Below are 26,778 nucleotides of genomic sequence, written 5' to 3'. Positions count from 1 at the left end.
TGTTCAATTTTGGAAAGCAATAATCAGAGGCATAATTTTTCACATAAACAGTGAAACTGCAGATTACATGATACATAAACATTCTCTAAAAATTAATTCATGATTTTATGCTCTTGTATTTGTACTAGCTGCTACTCCAGTCTGTTGTTGAAGCTCACACATTTTGGATGAGATACAATGTCAATCTGTACCATACAAATGGTAGAGATTTATCTAATTTGTTATAGTTTATACTGTTGTGCTCGGCTCATTCATATTTTTTGCTTTTACTTCAAGTTTTTTACCTTTCCATTTTTCAAAATGATGAGAAAGGAAAAAAATAACAACTGCTTTCACACTGGATTGCAAATTACTGACTGAACTGATTTTTTTTTTCCAATTTTGAATGGACAAAATGGGCACGTTTTGCTGGCTTCAATTACCTTTGTGCCAAAAACAGACATTTTACAAGTATGTAAGGCCAAATTCTTCTCTTAGACCTGGTCTGGAATCCACAAAATTCCAGATCAGTTAGCTGTGTCTTTAAGGGATTGAAAACAGCCTCCATACTGATTATGAGACCCATCAATCTTCAGCTCTCCTGAGCAAATGCACTAATGCTCACTTTCCAGCACAAAGCCTAAATAACTGGTTTGTGGCCTAGAGTCCTTTCTGGGGGCTGGGGAAGAATTACCATCTTCTTCCAGGCCACAAATCAGCAGTGGATCTGCTCCTGATGATACATTCTATGACCTGCAGTAGTAGGCTTGTTTCTGGTTGCCTCCACCATGTAGGGAGAATGGCTGGTAGATTTGTGATTCCTTCTTTACCCTTGCTGTGAATCTGCCCCTTTGGTGACTATATGCATGCAGTACCTAAGGAGGATTCCTTGCATGGGTTCTCCAAATCTTGTTCCCTACTCTCCTAACCATGCAGCAGAACTGTATTGATTCCCCTGATGACAGAACCTCCCACACAGCCATTGTTCAAATAATAGTAACTCATTACAATGTGGCCCTGTATCCCTGACTGATGCCTCTAGGTGTTATTGTAATTATAATACCACATTCATATTTAAGGCTACCATTTTATTCTCACCAAAGCCTGTAGTAAATCCTTATCACAATAAAAAAAAGTAAAAAAAAGTCTTAATATTGTGGACATTACCACACTATCAATTGACTTCTAATCAATTCAGATTCCTATTTTTATACAAATGGAGCAGGTTTACAGTTGGATTCTGTGCTTCAGCACTTCTGGTGACAATAGCCATCAGTGTTATCATTCTATTCCCTCAGTATAATTGTTTTAATTTTAGCTGCTTTGTTTGTGCTACACATGGAAAACTTGCCTATGTTTAAAATACTACTTGCTTTTGCGGCACTGTTTCTGAAGGAGAATACCTGACCCTGAGAATACCTCAGTAGTACATTGCAAAAAAAGAAAAAGGTGGCTCCCATGGCACGCCTTAACATTTTCTTGTAACTATTTTGTTTTATAGATGAAACTGCCATAGCAAAACACATAAAAGAACAAAAAGGGCAATAAATCACAAGCGACACTCCAGCCCATTAAAATGCACTCAGCGGGTGTTGCAGAAAGTAGAAAATGTTCTTCTCACTTTACATTCTGCCCAGCTGAACAGGGAGGATCAGAATCCTTGAACTACTACCAGCATAACAAATGAGAATGTTGGAGCTCTAAAGGAAAAAAACGGGATCGGAATTTCAGTATGGAGATCCTCTCTCACACGGCTTCCTTGTCATGCAAGGAAGTGACCCTGTACATTACTTTGACATTTCACAACAGAAGGTGTTCATTCTCTTCTTGACAACTGTGCATAACTCCCATAGATGTCAATGGGAGCTATGTAGAAGTATCAAGGCAAGAATAAGCTCATGACTGTGTTCATCCTGCAGTAACATCTGTAAATAGCGGTGTTGTATTGTCAACAAAGCATGGGTTCTTAGTTACCCAAAGCAGTGCTTCAGATTTCATCGTGTCACAGTACATGTGAATCGGGGAGGGTGGGAGCAGCATCTTGAGAAAGGTGTAACAAGCACAGAGGAAAGACAAGTAGACCTAAAGACCCCCCCCATGCCCCTTCCTCCAAAAAAACATAACAAAGACATGACCACGAAAGAGAGTAACTCCCCCTCCAGCAAAACAAACTATGTAGATGAGTGGAGAAGCATTAGTCACTACATTTGACCTGAAGACCTGCTGTTACAAATCAAAAAGATGAATAAGGAGATGAGGGAAGAGTACCAGGCTGACATTAAAGATATAAAAAATGAAATTAATTAGATTAATTGGAAAATATCAGAAATTCAACAAGCAATGAGACAGCATTATTAACCTAGATGAAAGAATCCAAATAACTGAAAAAAGATAAAAAGAAACAGAATTAAAACTGGAGGACATGGAAAATAGAGAATACAAGAGCACCACAAGGATTAAAGGTATTCCAGAGGAGATTGAAGGGAGAAATTGCTGGACACATTGAACAATATTTTCCATGACATATTAAAACTCAGCAATAAGGATTATATTCATATTGAGAGGCTTCCAGATCCCTTTTCCCCAGACCCCCAGCAGGCTCCAGACCTAGAGAGGTGATCGTCGGCCTACACTACTATGAAGACAAGGATAAGCTACTGAGGGCAATGAGAGAGAGAACTGAACCACAGATGATTCTAAACCAGCCAATACAGATTTTCCCTGATCTTGCAACCTCAACCCTTAGAAGTGAAGAAAACTCTGCCAGGTGACCACAATTCTTAGAAAGAACAATAGAAGATACAAATGGGGGTTCCTATCCAGACTATCCATTAAATGTACAAATATGTACAGCTCAGATCCAAAAGAAGGGGAACAGGTACTTTTATGGACACTGGAATAGACAAATCAGCTCAAGAACAATCTGAATGGGATCAAAGGCATCGGTCCCACAGGTCACCAACAAATCACTGGGAATTGGTGAGAGCAAAGAGAAATGGAATTGCTCGAAACAGATGCAGCAGGAAGACACCATGACAGAAATGAGAGCAGAAGAAGCAGTCCAGATCCCAAAGAAAATAATTTGCTAAGACATTTCAATAAATAATGGATATTATAGTCATGTGGTTACAATGATAAAGGAATACAGTTAAATGGAAACTGGGCTGTATAGCCCCCAGGATATTTTACTCTATGTGAATAAAGTATACTTAATGGGTACAACATTACACTGAATTTAGTGCTGCAATTTATATTACAGGTGAAGTTAATAACAAAATAGCAGGAGACCCAGATCTCCCCTCCTGAAGTAAGTTTGACTTCAGAATTATCATAACCATTCCAAATTTGGAGAAAGGTCATCGATGGTGGAAAATTTTCAGAATACGTGAACTCAAAGATAAGATAACAATCTCATCATGCCTGATATGTATCACAGACCTCTTTCTTTAATTAATGTGATGCTAAAAGACTAGCAAATGGATTGTCATCTTGCCCATATATGTTCACCCTGACCAATCTGGGTTCGTTGTTCATAGTCATCTATCTGATAATATCAAAAGAACTCTGAATTTGATCTATGACGTTAATTCTGGCTATTTTTCCTGCACTCTGCTTTCTTTGGACACTGAAAAAACTCTCAACCAGTTGCAGTGGGAGTAATTCAGACAGATTTGGACAAGGTTTGGTTATGGAAATCAGTTTTATATTGGCCTATCATGCCTATATACTGATTCTCGACCTTTTCATTGGTTAATGGACATCAATCTCCCCCTTTTAATATGTCTAGGGCAGTGTTTTTCCAAACCGTGGGTCACGGCATGTAAGGCACTGGATCGCCTTGCTCTGGTCAGCACTGCTGACCGGGACATTAAAAGTCCTGTCGACGGTGCTGCCCAGCTAAGGCAGGCTAGTGCCTACCTGTTCCGACACCACGCTGCGGTCCAGCCCGTAGACGGAAGGGTCACGGGGCTCTGCAAGCTCCCTCCACCCCGAGCACCGGCTCCACACTCCCATTGGCCGGGAACCGATCAATGGGAACCGTGTGTGTGTGTGTGTGGGGAAGCAGTGTCTGGGGGCGAAAGTCGTGCAGAACCGCGCCTAGGAGCTGGACCTGCTGCTGGCCGCTTCCGGGGCACAGCACAGTCTGCGGTGCCAGGACAGGCAGGAAGTGCACGGAGCCCCGTGGCCCCCCTGCCTAGGAGGTAAGTCCGCACCCCAACCCTGTGCCCCAGCCTTGAGCCCCCCAAACCTAGAACCCCTTCCTGCACCCCAAACCTCTCATCCCTGGCCCCAGTCTAGAGCCTGCATTCCCAATCCAGAGCTCTGACCCCCTCCCCACCCCAACCCCCTGCCCTAGCCCAGAGCCCCCTCCTACACTCTGAACCCCTCATTCCGCAGCCTTGAGCCATTCCCACACCCCAAACCCATCATCCCCAGCTCTGATGCGGTCACGGGCATCAACAATTTTCTTCAACTAGGTCCCCAGAAAAAAAGTTTGAAAACCACTGGTCTAGGGTACAGGACAGGGTTTCTTGTTAGCCCCCGTTTGCTTTGGCAATGGAGTCTTTTGCAAAAAAGGTGAGAAACAGCCCCTTGGTAAGGTACATCCAAATGCAAAACAGCGTTGTATATGACAATGCCTTGTTGTATTTGCATGATCCAGAAGCCTCATTAAAAGTTACAGGACAATTGAATTTGGTCAGGTTTCAGGCTTCCAAATAAACTATGATAAATCTGAAACTTTAGGAATTAATTTTCCCAAAAGAGTCACATCTAACTGTTGTCAGGTACATACATTTAAATGGATAAAGGAATCTTTAAAATATGTAGGAATAGATATGGTGTAGAAACTGCATTTTTAAGGCAATTACCCCCCACTGTGGAACACAATAATAAAAGGAATAAATGGAGGAATGGGATAAATATGAAATTTCTTGGCTAGGTAGGGTAGCCTCAATTAGTCTCTAAGGTGCCGCAAGTACTCCTTTTCTTTTTGTCCTCCCAAAGTTATTTTTGTTTCAGTGCATCCCTGACATAATATTAAAAACATGGCGGGTTGCAGTATTAAAATTCAGAGAGAAACACAAAAGACAAAGGGTGTATTCTATAGATCTGTATAAGTCTACAAAGTGGGGTGAACTAGCTTTCCCTAATTTGGCTTATTATTGTTATACATCTCAACTAAAAGATGTGATCAACTGGATTAAAATAAACCATCCACACACTGGGTAAAACTCAAACAACACTGAAACCCAAATGTAGCTATTCAGAGTAATTGCTGGATTAAAAAGATATCTATGTCTCCAAAAATAAAAGAATCATCCATTCATCCAGACCACCTTAGCAGCTTTGGATAAATTTTTTAAATTCCTATCGCTGAGGCCTCTTCCTTTTCATTAATAATTCAAAGTTTTTCCCAAGGAAAAAGCAAAGTGACTGTTCATTGTGGGTAAGAGCTGAGATTACTCAATTTGGACAAAAAGAAAAGGAGTACTTGTGGCACCTTAGAGACAGCTGTTCCTTGGTCTTGATTTGAAATCACACCAAGATATATGTAATAATGTAAATAATATAAAGATCCTGTACTTTAAATATTTACAAGTCAAATATTTTATTGTGAAATCTGAATACAAGGCAGCTCTATCTAGACCATTAACCACATTTGAGGAGTTGACCAAGATGCAAGCTGGAACAAAAAGTTTTATGTCTGAGCTACATACCTTTTTGACTGAAAAAGATGTTGATAAGAAAACAACCCAGATGAAAAGATGGGAGGAGAATTCAGACAAAGAAACTGATCTGGATGAGGGGGTCTCTATATGGGAAAGGGGGTATACAGCTTCAATTTGTGTCACTCATAAGGACATTTTTTATGATTACTATATAGATGGCATTTGACTTCAATTAAGATCCATCACATTTTTGCTGCTAGGACGGTACTCTGCTGGAGGGATTGCAGGGAAAAGGGAAGGTACATTTGGTGATTGTGTAGATTCCCTGACCTGCTTACTTAATGCTCCAGTAGAGGATCAACATTTTAAACAGAATGACAAATTAACTTCTTTTTATTATTGTTAGCAGCTAGACTTTGTATCACAATTATTGGAAAAATGTCACTCCTCCTCCTCCTAGGAGGTCCTGTCTAATGACACAGATAAATGGGAAAATAATCCTTCCCAAATTCACAATGCTATAGTTTGTTTTAACAAACATTTAATGCGAAATTGTGCTATCAGTAATACTAGTGTAAATCCAGAGTAAATCCACTGACACACACACACAAAAAAATCAATCTAGATCTCAATTCAGTCAGTCAATGACTTTCCATGCAATTACTCCAGATTTACATTGTAATGACTGAGAGCAGAATTTGGCCCAGTGTATTCCAATAACTCTCATGTGGTAAATTTCACATTTTGATAAATCTCTAAATGTTATTCGGCCAATAATTCCATAAGGCAGAAAAAAACAAAACAATTGGGATTAGTTTTGTATCAGTTTATAACATGGTTCTAAACTACACTGCTTATCTAGACCTTCAGTTATCTACAGTGTAATTAATTTAAGCTTTATGAGTGACACTGTTTTTTAGTTTTTCTAATTTTAAAAAGTATTTTTATTCTAACGAGAAATTACAAAAAGCCTCTGATGTATCTAGTTTGAATGTGAATCATCACATTTACAAAGACACTGCAACACAAAGTTTAGCCTTCCAGCTGCATGTGTAACAAACAGTGGTTGATAGAAACAGTGTGTTGATGGAAATCAATCTGAATAGCATCTGGTACAATAGGTATCTGTGCTACTAAATCATAAATGAAAATTTTTTAATTTAAAAGTAAGTAGCCCAGACACTTTACAACACTTAAGGAACATGCATTCAAACATGAAACATTTTAATCCTAACTCCAAGCATGTTATTTCATTAAAATGTTGGAAGGAGGAAAAGAGATGAGGGCCCAAAGAATACCAAATATGGACATTCTGAAACTGTTGAATGAAGTGTCTTACAAAATGGTGAAGCAAGGTGCAGTATCTTACAGCCGTCTCTTATGTGTCACTCTGCTTTAATCCCAAAATAATTCTTATTTTATTCTAATACACAATGTATGTACTAATTTCTTGTGTGTTTATTTTCAGACGACATTTTTCATGTTGTCCTTGATTTTTTCCCCTAAGTATGAGAACAAATGAATTTCATCTTCAACTTTCAATAGCAAATGAAAAATATATATAAATACAAACCTGTCTACCAGAAATATTTTGAGAACTTCAAAATATCTAAACATCCAGAGTGGCTTAGGTAAGTGATTTACAATGAGGGAGCTTACTCTAGATTCACACATGAGTGAGTTTTGGTTAAGGGTGGTTGGAAAATGGGGTTTTACTATGTTCACAGTATTGCCCCTTTTTAACCTGTGCAGCTAGTTAAAGTTTGGGGCCCTGGGGATGTTTCAGCTCGGAGCAGAAATGGATGATGAAGTCTGGTATTTTCTTTGATGCAAGTATGTTTATTTATAAAGAATGTACAAAGTCCTTCTTCTCCAAATGAAGGAGGAACCAAAACACAGGGGATAGTTTCTTTGTTTACAGCCCCAAGCCTCTTTAACCAGCACCAGACTCGGAACCTTACTGTAGACTTCTCCACTGTCACACCGTTCTTACATACTGCTTCTTGGCTTACTTCCTGCTTCCAAGCCTCTCTGTTTGTTGTCTGCTCTTCCTCTCTCCTCCCGCTCCCAACAACTTCACTAGACTTTTTGCTCATCCACAGATACATACATGCATATGGTTAAAACAACACGCAGCGAAACCCTATGCCTACATGGTGCTAGTTTCTGGCCAGACTCCATTATGCCTTGTTTTAGGTATGGACCCTTAATGGCCTCTGACAACTAACTTAAATGAAGAGTGTGTTCACACATAGCGAGGTTTTAACTCAACCCATAACAAGATTTAATCCAGTTCATAATAATAATATATTTATTTTGCTGGATTTTTGTGCCCCCAATTTGCAAATAACGGCAAGTACAACCGATGCCATTTAGACGCTTAGCTACATAATACACAGGTACAAACAGGTAGTTAAACCTGTAAATGACACCAATCACATCTGCCAACCATTGCAGGTGCAAACATGGAGCCCATGTTATGGTCTAAAAATCAGGGCCAGACAATATAGTAATTGGTCTGCAAGAAATACTTTCTGTTCCATGTATATGCAGTCAATTCTACTGGCATACGATGGACAGATACAATATATTGAACTATCTCCCTATCCTTCTGACCGTATGGGTGAACTAAATTAATTATTTTTGTAATGTTCAAATTGAAAAAAAAGTCCCTGCATCATCCAGCTACTGATAATAATATATTCACTGATCAATTCTGTCAGCTTTATTTGCCTATTTTCCCCAGTTGCTGACAAAACTGAACAGTTGCCTCGGCAACCCACTATGTGGTACTAACGTAGTCCCAGTTTCATCCAAGGCATTTAGCAGCAGCCAAAGGAGAACTGCCACTTGCGGCTGCCTCCAGTCGTACGATCCAGGCCATGGAGAGGCTGTAAGGTGAAGGGGGGCTGTTCCTAAACCTGGCAGCCCTCTTCTTTTATATATCGGAAGGGGGGAAGAGAGGGGAAGGACAGCATGAAAGACTAATGATGAGAGACAAACAATATCAGGGAGGGCCAGGACAGGTTGCTGACAGAGGAGGGAAAGAGCTGAGTTGAACCAGGTTGGTTTAGTTGAGCAGGGAGAGCAGCTGGCTTTACCAGTGTTTAGGAAGGTGGTCAGGATTTTTAGTTTAAACTGTGGGAGAAGCATTTTCCTTCCATTTCCCACAATTCAAAAACATATGGAAATTCCCCCCCACCCCAAGGTGTTAAAAATCAGAAATCACTTTTGGGTGGAAACAAGCAGGGACATTTTCAATCACAAAAGTTATATGTTGAAATATACAAGCAGGGGAAACAGGGTGTTATAACAGAAAATGCTATGCAACCTGATTTACAATGCAAGCCTCACAGTAAGCAATAATCCAATCATATCACTAAAATCCCCCCATGGAGAAGACTCTCCACAGGCAAATTCTTCCATGCAGAAAGGGTGCTCAAACACCTCTTTGACAGTGTTTCCTCTCAATCCAAAGAGGGACCTTCACAACCCAGAAGTCGGTACAAGGGCAGTGGATGGGCAATGGATGTCCCAAAGGAGTACGCACATCGTTCCCTGCTTCCTCATGCCCAGCATTGGTGAGGGAGGCAATTAAATATGGACTCACCCCCTTCAAAAGTGGGAATTCCCTTTAAGGGGAAAACTGGGAGCATAAGTCTTTATAACTTGGTTCTATTAGAGTCATATCACTGCCATTGAGAGGGGAATTTGCTGGAGACCCAGAGAAAGCATGAAGGCATACATATCTCTGTGGATGAGCCTGGCCTCCTGCTGTTGTCTTGGGATTCACAGGGTTTGAGGTCAGGGTCCATTGCTTGTTTGTCCCTCACTCTTCTTTGCAGCAGAACTATTAGGGAGGGATCTATTCAGGGAAACTGAGCAGATACTTCTTCCCTTTTAGCTGCCCACTTATTATTTGATGTCTTTTCTTTTACTGTACAAATTATTATTGCGCAGTAAATGAAAATTTGAAAAACTGTAAAAGCAGCAGATCTGAAGGCAGTTGAAGCATGAGGGTTACTAGGAGTGGCCTTAGCCACTTTTGTTTTGTTATGAAGTATCCATCGAGAAAGCAGCAAATTAAGTACTTTGGTATTTACAACTATGATATCTCCTGTTCTCTGTGTTAACTTTGTAAACATTTCTCTCTTGCAGAGTGGACATCTTTCACTGAGTTTCTGTAGCTACTAAGTTTTGCATCAATAAAAAGCTTTAATCCTCAAAATAGAGAATGTCTACGTAAGCACATTTCATTCTTGTGCCAAAGTCGTCAGAACTTGCTGAAGTAAGTGGAAGAGACCTTCCTTGTCTCTTCAAAGCTTTACTTTTATTCTCCAGAAAAGAACCCAGAGAATGTAAGTTTTGAAAATGCCTGTGGACAGTGCTTCAAAGAGGTAAGATATTTAGCTTGTATTTCCCTTACCCCCTGCATCTTCTCACCACATTTTTCTCCTTATTTTCAATAGAAATAATTGTATATGAATCAGTTAACAGTTTGTCAACTACAAACAAACTAATTTAAGTGAAGGCTTGAGTCTTATATAATCATAAATAATATATAAATATATATACACAACAATGGTGGATCATCTGCCTTTCTATGTTATGTTGATATCATTTAACTCTCTCTCTCTCTGGTTGGCTGTAACAGTATCCAGATGCCAAAACATTTGAACTGTTTTCTTCCCTTCCAACAGCAACATTTGGATCCTTCCCAAGTAATTATGCTAGTAATTTTGGAAATGCCTATGGGTTTATCATAGCACCACATGTTGATGGAGCAGATCTAACTTCCTATATTACATATTCCATCAAATTCACCTTAAAATAATTTAATGCACTTTTCTTCTGTTTCAGAATACACTGGTTTCCAAATTCCTCAAAAGCTTTATGAGTGTGTTTATTTTATGAGAAAATGAATAATTTCCCCATATTCATAAGGATTTTTTGCTACATTCTGAACTGGCCTTGGGCAAACCATAGCCTAATAATGGTCTCACATGTGTACTGAATTTATTTTGTAAATTAGATTTAAAAACCTTATAACTTTGTGCATTTCTGTATGTCACTTTGTAGGCCTTTTTCTTTTAAATCGAAGACCCATCAGTGATCAATGTTTTTATTTTATTTCTTTATCTTTAATGTTATGTACATTGAAATACTGTTAGATACAACTATCTTCAAACCACTCTGCAGTTAAAAAAACCAACCACAATATTTTCTGATTTATGAAAGTGTCCCTCTCTGACCCCAAATAAATCAACAAGATGATAACCACAATGCCTTGATCTAATAATGCAGGAAAAAATAGATACACACACACACCCACACACATACTTATATAAAAACCCTGACTGATGTTGCAACTGCTGCAAAGCTAGGACAGCTATATTTCTTGAAGGAACATCCCAAAGATCAAACACACAATGAAAACATGCAGTGGAGTTGTTTTACATACATGGATATAAGTCTTTGATGCCAAGCACATAACTTAATTCAATGGATGTAGTAGCTGACAAACCCCCTCCCCCCAAAAAACCCTACATAGTGGTAAACAATCTATGAGCAGAAAATGAAGAACACATGGAGGGAAAACGAAACAAAGAAAATGACTCTGAAATGTGCAAGATGACTTGTCTATACTTGAATGTCTGACCTGTTAGCTGGTCGTCGCCTGCAGCAGGGGCGATGCGAATGTATGGTGTTGTAAGCTGAGTCACGATTATCGCAGCTAAGGCAAAGGAAGATTTCCAGGTCAGCATGCATGAGGAAGAAAAAGCCAGACTGAAGCTATGCTAGCAAGAAGAATCTTGGTCAATATTATTGTCTCAAAGTTTTACCAAAAAACCCCAAAACCAAAAACAAATGAACAAAAAACCACGAAAGCGCCTCTTCATCATCAGCTTTTCTTATTTTGTTAGTTTGGTTATTCTGTGATATTAATAAGCTTTTGTATGTAACCTTCATCCAGAAAAAGGAATCAAAGTGTACTATTTAACAATTACAAAACTGATTAACTAAAGATTGAGGCTTGGCTCCATTGGCCACATCATTGGATTTAATCTGAAAAAATTCAGTGCTTATTCAGATAACTCCAACCTTAATTTGTCAAGGTAAATCACACCAATTTCTTTTTTGCTTTTTAAACTTTCACAGTACATTTTTCCTATGTTTATTTAAAATATCATTTTCCTGTACAATATTCTTCAATTATAGTTAATACACATTTTTTCCTGAATCTTCCTGATAGAGGTCCTAATTTTGCAAACGCAAACACTTACACATGCGAGCAGTACTACTGACTTTTCACATGCTTTAAGTTAAATGTGTGTAGTTGCTAGATTGGGCCTAAACAAGTTTATAGTCTCCCACTAAAACAATGAAAGGTGAAAGCAGAATTGCCTACACACCTAAAGTATCTTGACTCTTCTTCATATAATCAGAAATGTACGGTAGAAGGGACCTCAAGAGGTTATCTAGTTAAGGCCCCTGCACAGAGGCAGGCCCGAGTATACCTAAACTATTCCTGGCAGGTGTTTGTTTTTGGAGGGCTGTACCAACAGATAAGTATTACTGTGGTTCACAATGAAATCTTCTGATTCTTTGTTTGCCAGAAGCACTATGGTTGTCATTAAATGGTTAAGCACAGTATGGTACATATAGATTAAGAAATACTTTAAAAAATTAAAAGGTCAGATCCGACATGATGCAGCTGGAAAATGATGCAAAGAAAAATATTGGAAAATTAAAGATAAGATTATATGAAAGATCGCTAATTTACATAGAACAGCCTGGGTGCTATTAGAAATGTGGCAACGAGTGAGGAAAATAGATCATCAACCATCTGTAGACAATTAAACTCAAAACTGCTGCTGCATAATATTTTGAAATACCCCTCTGCAACACAGTGCTGCTAGTAGCTACTAGAGTACTGTTGCTATTGGATTTAAAATATTATAATAGCCTTTTCTCTCTCATAATTAATGAAAGCCTCCCAATGTTGCAAGAGCAGAATAATAACCTCTCTTTCTGTTTGGTCTGAGAATTGGATTCTTAAGAGATGCCAAAATGGTCACTATTCAGACATTGTAACAAGTCATAGCAGGAAATACATTCTTAATATAATCAAGAATCACCACAACGTTGATAATTGTATAGTTAGCATGTTTTGGTGTTTTTCAACCTCCCCTTCACAGATTTTTATCATCATTTAGCTTAAAGAAAGAGCAGACATATGAAAGCCATTTTTGTTACCTGCATGAAAATCTATCCTGTTTTTATTTTAATTATCTCATCTCACATAGGAGGCACCCCTTCAGTCCTCACATTTGTATGCACTTTGAATAGTCATAAAAATAACAAAAGCCTTATTTTGCAGCACCAGAACACTCTTCACCGTACTCAGATAAAAAGAAACAGGGAGCCCAGTCCATCTCCCAGCGCAGCCAGTGGCAAGGTTCCATTTGATTTCTAAAGGAGCAGCACTGGGCGCTTCAGTTATACAGAACCCAGTATGCTGATCTTAAAACAACATTATAATCATGGCAATCAAGATTTTTATATGATCTCTGAAAGTCTATCGGTTTCATTTGTAAAGAGCTAATGCTTACAAGACGTTTGTTTCAACTGTTATGCACTGAGGATTTAAAATAATGGAATTACAAAGTATTATCCAGATACAGACATAGAACCTGCATCAGAATACACCTGGGTATGGCTATACAGGGTTAAGGCCATCTTTTGTAGAAAGCCTTCAAGTAAAAGGATATTTTGCACACAAGACATTTTCTTCTCCTGCTTATGCTGACATTTCAGTGATTCTACAGAGCTTGTTCATGTGAGGTACTAAGCACATTGGCTTGGATTCAGAAAAGCAGTTGAACATTTGCTTAAATTTAAGTACATGCACTGTCCCGTTGATTTCATTCAGGACTACCTGTACTTAAAGTTAAGTCTTTGATTAAGTGCTTTGCTGGATCAGGGCAAGAAACCTTTCCCACAAAGTGTACAAAAATAAGAAAAGCATCCAACATACCATGGATTAACTACTGCAAAACTCAATCCATGTTCTACCACAATTCCAACTGCACGAATGTCTTGAGGGGGACACAAAACTTTTGACTAATATTAAATTGAGACAACCAGGGGGAGGGTGGGAAATAACTAAAAGGCTTTAAAGACCATGCTCAAATCAAGTCCTGGATTCCTCCTATGGGTGCAGACTTCAAAACCTGCTGGCTACATTCCTTGAGTGTAGACAACCAGGTGGCTTTGCCAAAACCAGTTGGCTCAGCTGATCAGTGGGTAACCTGGGCTAATGGGAATTTGGAGGAGTATATTGACATGCTCCCTGGACGACTCAAATTCCAGAGTGGAGCTGCAGAAGCTTTCTACTCGGGTGGAATTTAGGAGAAAAACAGCAACTTGGCTGTACTGCACAGCTAGTGGGTTTTACAGGCTACATTTTATGATACAGGCCCTGATCCACTTAATATGTGCTTAACTTTAAGCACATCAGCAGCCTGAGTTTAGTCAATGGGACTATTAATGTGCTTCAAGTTAAGTGCATATGCAAGTGTTTTCGGGATCAGGGCCTTAAAGTATATGACAGTCTGCAGGGCAGTAAGAACTATAAATGGTTGCAACATTAGGTCTCACTTAAGAACCAGATTCTGCCACCAATATTCATGATTAATGAATGAAGAGATTTTGCTCTATCTTTAAAAATCTTCAAATTTCAGTCCTTAAGGATGATTTCAGCCCAAAATACAAATGCTTTGGAAAGTCAGGAATATGTTAAAACAAATGTGATAATGGAGACTGTTTTGCAACCTTTTCTATGGGAAGCACAAATGCCCGCTGTAATACGTATAGCAACACAACCACAGAACACAGCTATAATTGTCTAATAACAGCACTTTATATGCATTAAAATAATCACATCAGGTTGTATAGTTACAAGCAGTATAAAGCTTTACTGACCCAGGGAGATCACGGTCAGAGATAGAGCCTCTTGTCATAAAGGCCTCTCATTTCCTCAGAGTAGGGAAAGTGTACACGTTGCACCAGCCCTTTGGATGGTTCACACAGATCCCCAGCGTATGGTCAACCAAGTCAGCAGACAAGTATAGAGGGGAATGGGTGTGGGGTCATGGCCCCCCTTCTTCCCCGTGGCAAATGAGATGATTTGCACCTCAAAGATAAGGGGTCCTGCTATTCTATTTAGCACTTGTGGGAAACCCAAGGGGTGAAAGGCTCACTGCTCCTTAAGCAACCTTGCCAGATACAGGCATAATCTGACCTTTAAACTACAGATAAAACAATTAAAATATAAACAGACTCTGCATGTCATTTTGAGCAACGAGTGAAATTGCTCTGTATTATGTCATCAAAAGTTTAGTGGCACAGGAAACAATGCTTTACAGCAGCACCTCATTGAAATTGGAACATTTAGGATTGCAAAGCCCAGCATGGGGAATTCTTGTTTCAAAGTCCTCACCTCTTATCTCTCTAACAATCTTATAGGCTTGACAAAGATATTACAAAGTACTCAGAAATATGTTTTCAAAACATAAAACAAATTGACATGTGTTTAAAATAAGAGCTCCATTTTCTCACGTCCCTTTCAACAAATAGGTTACTTTGAAATGGTCTGTTGCTATGAAAGCAATTTCATTGCACAAAGCAATTCTCATCTCAAAATGAGCATTACAAATATTCCATCAAGTGGTCCAAATGATTGAACATTCATTAGCAATTACAAATAAAAATCTCTAAATAATTTAAAAAACTTGTTTATCATGATTTGTGGTGTAAATTAATCAATTGCTGGATTCATGTATGCTACTGGAGAACAGTCTAGTGTTTTACTTTCCACTGAATTCATCTGTTGTTCTATATTTCATCTGCTTAGAATGAAGATACTTGAAAGTTAGTAATTATTTACTAAGCAATGGGCTCAGTAACTTGAAAACTAGGGATTTTTTTTTCATTTCCAGATATTTGGGAACTAGATGAGAAAAGTGACCAAAATTCCATTTATTGTATTAGGGAGGCTGGCAGTCCACCCTCAGTTTAAGTTTTCGGGCACAGATGTGAGGCGCTGCATGCTGACATTTCTCATGTCAAAATAATAAGGGTCTCATCTACCTTATCTAGGTATGGTGAAAAAAGGACACCTGTGGTTGCTGAATTGTAAAATCTCCTCATGTTGATTCTGCATGAGGTTATGTTGAGTCACTTAACCCGAGATGTGTGATCCTCCAAAAACGGACTATGACCAATTGCTTATGAAATATTTTTATTGCAGGCTGTCCAGGCACCCAAACTAGAAGGCAACATTTCCCTTCCCTTTTCTACCCTTCCACCTCTAAATTGCCACCCCCAAATTTTCTTTCAGACCTCTGTCTTGTCATCCAGTGGAGGTACTAAAGAAATGTGGCTATACTCAGATACACACAAACCACTCCCAGTCTCCAAAGCTAAAGCATATCACCTGAGCAATATGACTAATCTTTTCTACTTGGGGACCAGGATTACAGCTATTGCTGTCTGAACTCGTATCTCCTACTGGGCAGTACAGTGTACTGGCATTGCAGTAGAAAGAGCTGGTCTGTGAACACCCTCCACTTTTCTTTTATAAAGCAATTCAAACACCAGAATTGCTTATAAGGAAAGGGTAATTTTTCACTATTCATGTGTGCAAACAGCTAGTGGGTACTCTACTATCAGCACTTTAACAGTCCTATTATATATACAAATGTCAAAAATACTTATTTTGAGATCATATAAAAACCACAGAGTATGTTTAAAAAGAACACTTGTTCATGTAGGCAACTAAAAATGTATAATAAATTTGTGCTTTTGTAGGAAACTTCCTAAGTCTCAGCTAGACATGTGAGTGATTACTTTAAAATACAGTGTCAGGTTCAGAGATGTCTTTTTAGCCAAGTAAACATTTCTGGAGGAAGGCATAAATGTATGAAAGAGAGGTCAACAGATTTATATCCAGAAAATTTGACTCAATTTAATCATACCTTTTGTGGCCACCCTGACGCAGTCAATTTTGGTTTCCTGTGTCAAATAAAGAGGAAAGGTCATTTCTTGTGCTGTATCCAAAGCAAAGAAAACCATCTATCATTCTAGTTTTAAACTGTTGATAAGATCTAAGAAAATTGTCCATTCTGTGTGTTTGATCACACGTTTAACAGTCTCCAAAATGACTCCAATGCACTTTTCATGGTATGGACAACTAAAACACAATACACTTGGCCATGTGCCATCAAAACTTCACTTAACATTCACTAAAAGATGAAATAAACGTATAGGACATGATGTATGCAACATATTTTCTTTGGTTATTCATTGACTTTAGGAGATTTTTCTTTTTCTTACGAGTAAGTACAGTACTAGGAATCATACTAGACAATTTAAGAAAGAAAATAATCAGTGGTGTTCACATTTCTGTACTGCCAGTGTACTGTGAAAAAGTGGCCATTATGGTATCTGGCAGAAAACATTTCTAGGCTGTCAACGGAGACAGCCAAATCTTATCAGGAATTGAAGGGTACGTCTGCTCAGGAAATGAAAAACAATCCAGGAAGAATCAGCCAGATGAAACATGATCTCCAAGGGCCTTTGTGCATACTTCTCATTTCAGTTCCATCTACTTATTTTTCTTTTACTGTTTTTCTGTTTCTAATTCAGTCAAGACAAGCAAAAGTGAAAACGGAAGTTCAAAATATTATAAACCAAGGTAATATGATTGGACAGACCAAAAATACATATGCTATTGAAACAGTAATCAAGTTTGGCTTGAACTTCACCAAAGTAGCCACAGCATTTCCCTCTTTAAAAAAGGCAGCTAGACAGAAACACCAGCCAACTTTTGGAAGCATTAGTAAGAAATGAAAATAAAGCAGAACAGTGGTATTTCTGGCAATGATGCGCTATCAGGCCCACTCTCCATTGACAAAAGTATGTGGTGTCCTCCTTTCCCTTTTCTGTCGTCCTTAATTATCATGCAACACTGTTATTTTTTAAACTCAACTTGTTAAATTTCATGGTTTCTTCATTCTCTCATTAGCAACTACACTGAACAATACAAAGTCCAGAACCAACAATCTGTTTACACACTAATATTGCATAAGACTACACCTGTCATAAGACTTACCCCATTGGCTCTGCTAGCAGCTTGGAAATAAATGCTGTAGCTTTTATGAGGTAGAAGAGGAGTGTTCCAGAAACCACTGTAGGTTCTGTTATCACCAATGGTAAAAGGCTGAGCCCCTTGAAGACTGTTGGCTGGAAACTCTGCAGCAAAGTAGTATTGAGAGTTCAAAAGCGAAGCATTCTGGAAGTGAATGGGCACTGGGTAGCATTTCAGGATTTCAGTTGTCTTTTTGGTCCTGCGAGGGCGCTCTTCCTCAACAACTATTTGATAGACACTAAGAAATTGGAAAAGAAAGAATGAGAGAAAATATGGGTTATTTTAAGACATCTGAATCAGCCAATTCATTATGAAATCACATCAGCACACCAACAAATATTTATGGAAAAGGTGATGACAGCTGAAGGCAAAGGACATAAAAACACACTGTCAATACTCAGGTCTATAAATTTACAGTACACATCCCCTTCTCCTCCCAAATAACCTCATTTCTCTTTGGAAAATAAAATTGGCTGTGAATATCTAAGACTTTTTATATGACAAATAACACAGAATACTTCCTAGTTGGAACATACATAGAAACATATTTGATGAGTATTAAAATGTTGAACAAGTACTTTTTTGTTTACAAAAAGTAGATAAGAGGCTGTGGATTCAATCCTTTAACCTGTTAACTTGCTTGAAAAAAAAGCACAACTATCAATACGGACAAAGAAAGGCGAGATAAATAGAAAAAAATCTGCCAAGGAATCATATTTGCTTAACTGTTGGCATTACAATTGCATATGAAATACATAATAAAGTGAAAATCTATTTAAAATTTTGGTAGCAGACTGTTATTCGGGAAAAAGAATATATTTTCTGATGGCTAAAATACAAAAGTTTTTTTACATTTATTTTGTTAGTTATATTTGAAATTTGGTAACTCTGATAACAGTGGGGAAACCGAAATTCCATTCACTAATGCAAAACAGAAACAAAATTCTAAATAGTCTAATTGCCTAATTCTGCATAAACTTTCTGTTAATAGTGAGTGCATATATTCTCATAATTGTATAATCGTCATAATTCTGATTCATTAAAGCACTTTAGCACATGTTTAACTGCTTTGCATAATACAGATGGACTTAAACACATGCTTCTCTTTAAACATGTGCTTCAGTGCTTTGCTGAATCAGGGCCTAGAAGAAACTGCCCGTCTTCCTCAAACGTAAAAGCTCATGGACATTCAAACAGGAACCGAGGAAACATTATTTCTGAATATACATGAAAACAGTGAAATCATAACATTCTTATAATTGTTCAAAACAGTGCTTCTAAATTTCTCAAATGTGAAACCCATCTCTCTAAAGAGGATTTGGTTGTAACTTTATTGCTTCCCTGGGGACTAATGACTCTTGATCATTATCCATCTCCATGAGAAGGACAGTGATCATAGATTGCAGGAAGAGAGTTGGTAAGGCTAGCTAGAGTATTTTTAGGGTAACTAAAATGTAATAATTGACTGCATTTTCTTGTGTAGTTTGTATGTATTAACACATGAATTACATTTCAAGTATGTAATTGCTACAAAGCCACAACATTACATATACTTTTGGAGGGTACAGTCTCCCTGATAAATTATGATACCATATTTTGTTCTGATTATTAATAATTTTATTACTATAGCACTGAGGGATCCTCATAATGGACCCCATTGTTTTAGGTGCTGTCCCTGCCCCAAACAGCTGATTACTAGTTTAAGACCAGCACTTTTTTTTTTAAACTGGACCAGCAAACATTTGTATTGAACCACCAAAGGATTTCTACTGAGAGTTGGTCACATTTTAAAATCACATGACTCTGGTTACAATCTTGCTTTTCCCTCAACTTAATTTCTGACATGATTTAGCAATTGATATGAATTTCTATAGTTAGAGATCATTGCTTTATGCTACTTGGAAGTTAGAAATTCATGCCTTATACCATTTCAAAAGGTAAGCATCCATGGTTCTCAATGATGTCTGATATGCTGTTACTGATGGACTGCAAAGCTTTGGACCTTACACTTGTTCTGGCCCTTAAGTCTAACAGTTCTATTTCTGCAGAAGTCCAGGACCAAGAAATCCAGGACTTCGGGCCAAGATAATTTTAAATGCCTGCTTGAGTTTTGTTTAAAAAAATATTCTTTTCATTTTCCACACAGCAATTATAACTGGAAATTTTAAATGTTTTAGAAACAAAATTGTCATTCACATGTGTCTTTACTCTGGCAAGTTCGTATTAGTTATACCACATGCACTACTCCATGTATATTACATTTTCAATGCTTTCCATCTATTCATCTTCAGATATATTAAAGAAAGAACTAAGTTGACTGGAGCAATTTCCAACCCAAAATGTCATTTCATCCTTACACAAGACAAATTAGATTTGCAAGCATCCAGACCTCAAATCTATTTGCTCTTTAATAATTTAAGAACTGAAAGGTCAAGCAGCTCTTTTCTGTTCCCCTTTATCAAAGTCCAAGTGCTAATGAAAAATATCTAAGTCCTATCTGCTGCCCAGTTGCCACACATTGCTGTCTCTCTGTTGTAAATTAACACATTATAAGCACCTGGGTCAATGGCAACCTGACAGAACTTTATGAGTAATGTATTACATTTGTATAAATGAGATCATCTTGCTAATGAATTTTATAAAGTCACCAATTACAATTATAATCCAAAACCTTGCTCAAAATCTTACGGTTAAAACTGCTTTCTTTTAGTATGTAACAACTGAATTGCTAATGCTGAAAAGGGATCTTAAGGTTCAATCTTAGTGAACTGAGTAAGCACTGAATCAGAACTCTATTTTTCCTCTAATATATTAGTCATATTTTCCATTTGTTTAATGTTGCATTATTCCTTTTCCATTCATACAGCCAAATTTTAACTCGAATACAATCTATCTACCTGTGATATGAAAATAAAACCTACACTGAAGTAGACAGTGCAAAAAATATACTAGATATTGGTATAACTAAAATGGAACTTTCTTGAGGAATGAAATTTAATTAAGTTTAGTTTGTGCTATGCTTTTCTACTACAAGACTCTAAGGCCTCAGTAAGTAGAATTCAAAATCTCATTTTAAGCAGAATGACATGATATTCAATCTAGAGAAGAGCATCTGAGATTTTTCTTTAATTTGAGGATTCAAATGTTATATACAATTTTGAAAAATGTGGGAAAAACAATTCTTGCAATTTTGATTTTTTTTAATACCCCCAAACAGGTTCCAAACTTAAACAATTAAATTAGATACATTATGGTCTTGTGTGGCCTTTTGGGTATTGTATAAAATACTTATTGGTTGGATCATTTTAATTTATTTGGCTTCTCACAAATTTATTGACTTCTGGGTTGCTTAAACTAAAGTAGACACTCAAAACTTCTCCTAAATTTCTAAATGTTACCAATGAAAACCGAATATCAAGTATAAGAAGAAGTAAGAGAAAGAGGTTAAATACAACAACTGATATTATTGACAATATTCAGAAGACTGAAATAAAAAACTAGGGTCCCAATTCATTAAGGTACTTAAGCACATGCTTTTATTTAAGCATGTGAGTTCATGTGCTTAAAATTAGGCATGTACTCAAGTACCTTGCCAAACAGGGGCCTTAAAGCTTAGCAAGGCATAATAAATCAAATCGTAATGATAAAATTATATTACAAAGTGGCAAACTTATTCTGTACTTATTCTACTCAAGGAAGCAGTTTTTATACTAGTATGAAACTACGGACCCTTAATACAAGTCTTTAAAATTTACCAGTCGAGCTTTATGTCACCTGAAAGCTATGGAACTGCCAGTTCCAGTTCAGTCCAAAGTAATTACAAATTAAAAAGCGTAAGCAATCACTATTACTGAATGTCCGTTCCCAATTTCTTAATCTGCCTCAATGTTTTCAACGGGTTGAATCGATCAGATTTTTGTCTGTTGAGAAGAAAGATGTTCCTGTAATTGAAGATGTGCATTTTTAAATTCCTGTCACTGTTGTCCGTATGTCTGAAGTAAAAAGAGGAATACGATGATTTACAGAAGTTACAGGTTCCATAGGCTTGGTCATATCTCTGTGTTCATAGGATGGTTGGTTCCCCATGACAAGCAGGAGAGGGACTAAAAAATATGGTATTCAGTGCTAATCACCTGCTGAGTTTTGAACAGAATGATCCCACTATAACAAAATGATGGTACAGGAAAATAGTGTTTTTTTATTTACTTGTAAAATAAGCAACTCAAACCTTCTTAGCCCCTTCTAGGCAGCCTCTCTGCAGTCATTTGCAGCAAGTCTTTCCTCATCTTTGGCCAGTGCAGTTACAGGCAACAGCAGAAAAGCTGAACTGTTTTATTCAAATCTGGGAAAGACTAAATCTCCCTGTATCTTACACTGGGTGTCAGAGGGCTAACGGTATATTTCACCTACATTATAGTGCGAGGAGTCATAGGCAGAAATATCTCAATAGCCGTAATTGAGGAGATAAAAGAAGGCTCAGTTTGAGACCCTAGAGATACTGCCAAAAGTTAATTCTCAGGTGGCCTAAATAAGCTATATCTTCACAGCCCCAAGTCCACTAGGGATGCATCTAGTTTTTAATACAAAACCCTTAAGCCTTTTTATGACTGCCAAACTGTTTCGCATGGATAGTCTCAAAGACTTAAAAGTCACGGTTTACAAAGGGGATTTTCTGGCAAAAGTAGATCCAAGCAAAGCTTTCCTATGCATACAAACAGGAAATCCCTAAGGTTCTCCTGTAGAGGAGTACTATATCAGTGGAAAGTAAAGTTATTTTGCCTGTGTATTGCTACAAGGGCATTCATTACAAGAGTGTGACCAATTATTCATCTCCTAAGGGCCCTGAGAGTGAAAATGCTTATTTACTTAGATGATATCTTAGTTGCAGAAGAGTCAGAGGAGCTCTGAAGACTGCATATTCTGGCCACAGGTCATCTGCCATGAATTTTAAGGTTTCCATTAAATACAGAAATATTTATATTAGCCCCTTTTCCAAGTTTAGACTTTCTAGGATTCAAAGTTGATGGCAGGATCTTGACCCTGAACAATCCCTAAGATGATACCAGTCAGCTCTGTGTTCTTGGGGAACCAGGGCACAGTATCTAGCCTCTCTGACTCATGGAAGACACCCCCCTCCCCCACCAGTCTCTGCTTGAACCAAAACTAATCAGAGAAAAGGACTGCAGAGAGCAGTGAAGGGCGTTGGGAGACACACCTAGACCCCTCCTGACAAGGGTGACAAGATTAAGAAATCCCTATTAGCATACAGAATGGAGAACAGAGACAACTCCCCTAGCCTCATCTGCATGAAAGATGGGACAGGGATTCATCTCATTAGCATACGGAATGGAGAACAGAGAACCGAACTGAACTCTGGGACCAGAAAAGCAGGGAAGCACTGCATCATGGGGGATCTCTGCTCCAGATGTTAATGAACCTACGCCTGCACACACCCAGCTCAGCAGTTATCAAACCAATTCTAGTAATGAATCCTTGATTGATATCCAAAATACTGAAGCAGCCTAGTTGCACTGTCAGCTCCCTGGAAGAAAACACCACCCATAGCCAAGAGTGATCAGCTCCTATTGAATAGCCTAAAGAAAACCCCTGAGTCATCAGTTTACCCATAAACAAATCTAGTGTTCTCCCTTGAACCATTGTATTTTCTCTACAAAACCCCCTACCTATGCCCAAGTAAGTGTTCTGATGGATGGACCCAACCTCTGCATCAGTTCCACTGAGACTCCATCTCCTGACTGATCGTGCTGGGGGCTCTGCCTGCCTCCTGCACTCAGGACCCTGAGCTACCACCATCACCTGGGAACCCTGACCAGTTCATGCTTCAGGAAGCGGTGAAATCCTTTTCTTTCTCTCTCTCTGTTTTCCTTTCTACTGCAGGTAACCTTTAATAATGTATGTTATGTTGGTTTAGGCTCTCCTTGTGTAGTTATCACTATTATCCAATAAATAAACATTTTCTCCCCACAATTATATATTCATAAGAAGGACATACAAATAGTATATCTTTATGATATAGTGTTCCCACCTTCTGAGCACACATACTCTTGCTTTGTTATGGTAAAGGTAAGCTCTCTCATTCATTCTTTCTTTCTTCACCTGAAGGAAGAGGATGGTGTCAAAGAACGCAGGTCACAAGGATTCAAGTCCCCTTAATCACTTTTGAGCCACTCAGATGTCCTCGACATGGCTTGCGCTTTTCACACTTGCTAATGAATCCTAAAGGTTTTGTTCCTTGTACCTCAATATCCCAAGTATCAGGGAAATGTGTACTTTTTGGGATAGATTTTCTGTTGCCCTGTAATGCTGACAGATCCCTTTGGCGGGCAGGATTGAACTTGGGGCCTCTGGAGCTTAGTGCATGAGCCTCTACTAGAAGCTAGAAGGCTCTTAGCTAAGGCTGTAGAGTAGACTCATTTATCACTCTTTAAGTGGTCTCGGTGCCACTAGATGGGACGGAACACCACACTCAGGAAGTGTGTGGGTTACAACTGCACCATGGCATATATTTTTCAAAAGATTTTCTTGGGAAGTTTACCCAAGAACTACTCCCACCCAAGAACTTACTCCTAAATAAGTACCCAGGATGACTTATTTAATACTTTTTGGGCTGCTCAATAAATATATTCATAGGGCTCCTCACATCTGCTAGTCCACCTGCTAGTTCACAAATAGTTCCCTGAGGTCTATCTCCCTTTTAACACACATAACACCAGTCTATTTTTGGATTTGTGCTTTGTGTCTAAAAAAACCCACACACTTTTTCCTCTTAAGGGAGACATTAAAGTTGTTTATGTTTATCAGGCACCTTAGTCTTTCCAATATGGTTTGGCACAGAAGGCATTGTAATCCCTACACACAGACAAGGGCAGAATGGAATTTTTGGTATGAGAACATTAGAACTCTTACCAGATGCTGATCTAGAGAGACAGGTGATTACTCACAAAGTGAAACATAATGTGGCATTACTACCTTCCAATAGAATTACTTGTTCTAAAAATCAAAGGTAATTGTCTATTTTAATGCAATGATGAAAGTTTATGTACTATTATCTTTGGTATGCAATTGCACACAGGTTAAGTAGGCAAGTCAGTGAGGGTTGTTTGTTTAGTTTTACCTCTCTAAAGTTTTTACTCGGACTACATAGAAGCTAAGAACTCAATCCCACAGTGTGATGAGCGCTTTACCCTCGGTCCAGCAAAGCATGTAAGCAGTTAATTTTAAGCACATGAGCAGTCCCACTAATTTTAATGAGTGCAGGATTGAACCCTAAGTAGAACAGAGTGGGCTTTAGCTATTTAGGGCTTTCCGAAATGTACATGGTTGTGCAGGACGTAAGATTGCTCCCACTCCCTTGTGCAACCTCCCCCTATCACAGCTTCAGGTGTGTGGGGACCAAGAAGGGGTAGAAAAGAATGTTCATGGAGCCAATACTCTCCAAAGCAGAGCTTTGTTGGCTGGCATGTTAGGGAATGAGGGAGAAGTGGAAGTAATCTGCACCTGGTAATCTATCTATTAAGCTAAATGATATGGCACTCATCCCTATATCTGAGTTCCTCTTGATCATTATTTTTATCCTCACATATCCATGTGAGACAGTGAAGTATTTTGTGGATGAAAACTGAAACACCAGGTAGATTAAGTGACTTGCCCAAGAGTACAAAGGAAGTCTGTAGCTGAGCCAGAAAGAAAACCCAGGTCTCCTGCATCCCAGTCCAGTTCCCTATCCACTGGACCATCCATCCAACATTCAGGGGCTATAGCAGATGACTTCTCCTGGAAACAAGGCAGAAGCATGGAAGGAATTGCTGTGGAGACACAGTTACAAACTGCCCTTACACAGCTCTGCCTAAAGGAAAGTTTACGCCTTCCACCGTTATCCTGTGGGCTAGCCAGTTGGTGTACAAATATAAAAAGAGAAGAAAGTTTTATTGCAGTTATACATTTTGGAGTGGATACTTGTGCTGATATCAAAGAATTAAGAGTCTATTCTCAAGCACAGAGCTTCTTCTGATCTGTTCTGCCAGAGACCTCTATCTTTAATTTGACTTTTTTCAGCAATCACCTATTCATAGCAGAGATACAGATATTAGTGCCTCAGCAGACTCTCCCCTGAGCTGGGAATGTCAATTATGCCCAAAGTATGTGGTTGGTTTTATGATGAAAACCATTGATCACCAAAGTTGTTAAATTTCAGGCAACAAAAGTGACTCAATTTTCTCCAGTCCTGTTTACTACTATTCATAAATAAAAAACAGTTTACATTTTCAAATCCTTATTAAAAACACCTTACCCTTCATTCTGGTTTACACCAGCTCAAAGATGAACAACAGGCAGAACACTCAATGTTCAGATTTTTACATTTCTCACACTGTAGAGGTAGTTAACACAGCTTAGAAAACCTCAAATAACTTAGTGTACAAAAAGTATATGACCTATACTAGTCCTGTTCATAAAATGTAATAATGAAAACAGATACCTGGTCTTGCACAGACAATTTTGTTAGGTGCTCCACATATTTGATATCCTAAATAGATCCACTGGGCTGAATATTCCATTTTCCTAACTTTAATTTTTCTTTGTCCTGGTTTGATCAAAATAAGATAAGTCATACATTGCTTGGGAATATTAGCTGGGTACTGAGAATGTATTTTGTATTCTCTCAACCATAACTCATTATAAGGAACTTGCCTGGCATCAATAAGTCACTCCTGCCTTTTTTGTGAGCATGTGACACTCAGTACTCTGCTGCTAGGCTATTTAGTGATAAAATCTGATATAATAAAATATTAATTACAGCTGAAAGGTTGGGTGAGAAATATGAACTCAATTACAGTCCCATATTATGAACAAAGGGCAGGGTGAAAAAAATCCTTTAGTTATGGAGCTTTTGGATAA

General features: G+C 38.2%; 1 protein-coding gene across 9 annotated transcripts in view; it reads right to left on the bottom strand.

Annotated features, from left to right (window-relative positions):
• The window catches only part of PTPRM (protein tyrosine phosphatase receptor type M), a 682,939-nt gene that overhangs the window by 234,916 nt on the left and 421,245 nt on the right, over positions 1–26,778 (bottom strand). For 6 of the 9 annotated variants that reach the window (XM_048840290.2, XM_048840291.2, XM_048840293.2 and 3 more), the window contains exons 12-14: positions 17,827–18,100; positions 16,691–16,727; positions 11,311–11,385 (exon numbers count right to left, since the gene is read on the bottom strand). In XM_048840290.2, coding sequence (XP_048696247.1) covers positions 11,311–11,385; positions 16,691–16,727; positions 17,827–18,100 — 386 coding nt within the window. The remainder of the gene's footprint in view (positions 1–11,310; positions 11,386–16,690; positions 16,728–17,826; positions 18,101–26,778) is intronic. The other 3 variants (XM_075125313.1, XM_048840298.2, XM_048840300.2) reach the window with 1 other exon arrangement.

This window comes from Caretta caretta, chromosome 2 (genome assembly GCF_965140235.1).
Source record: "Caretta caretta isolate rCarCar2 chromosome 2, rCarCar1.hap1, whole genome shotgun sequence".
NCBI lineage: Eukaryota > Metazoa > Chordata > Testudines > Cheloniidae > Caretta > Caretta caretta.
Note: the sequence above shows the minus strand (reverse complement) of the source record. Positions and strands in the feature narration are given on the sequence as shown.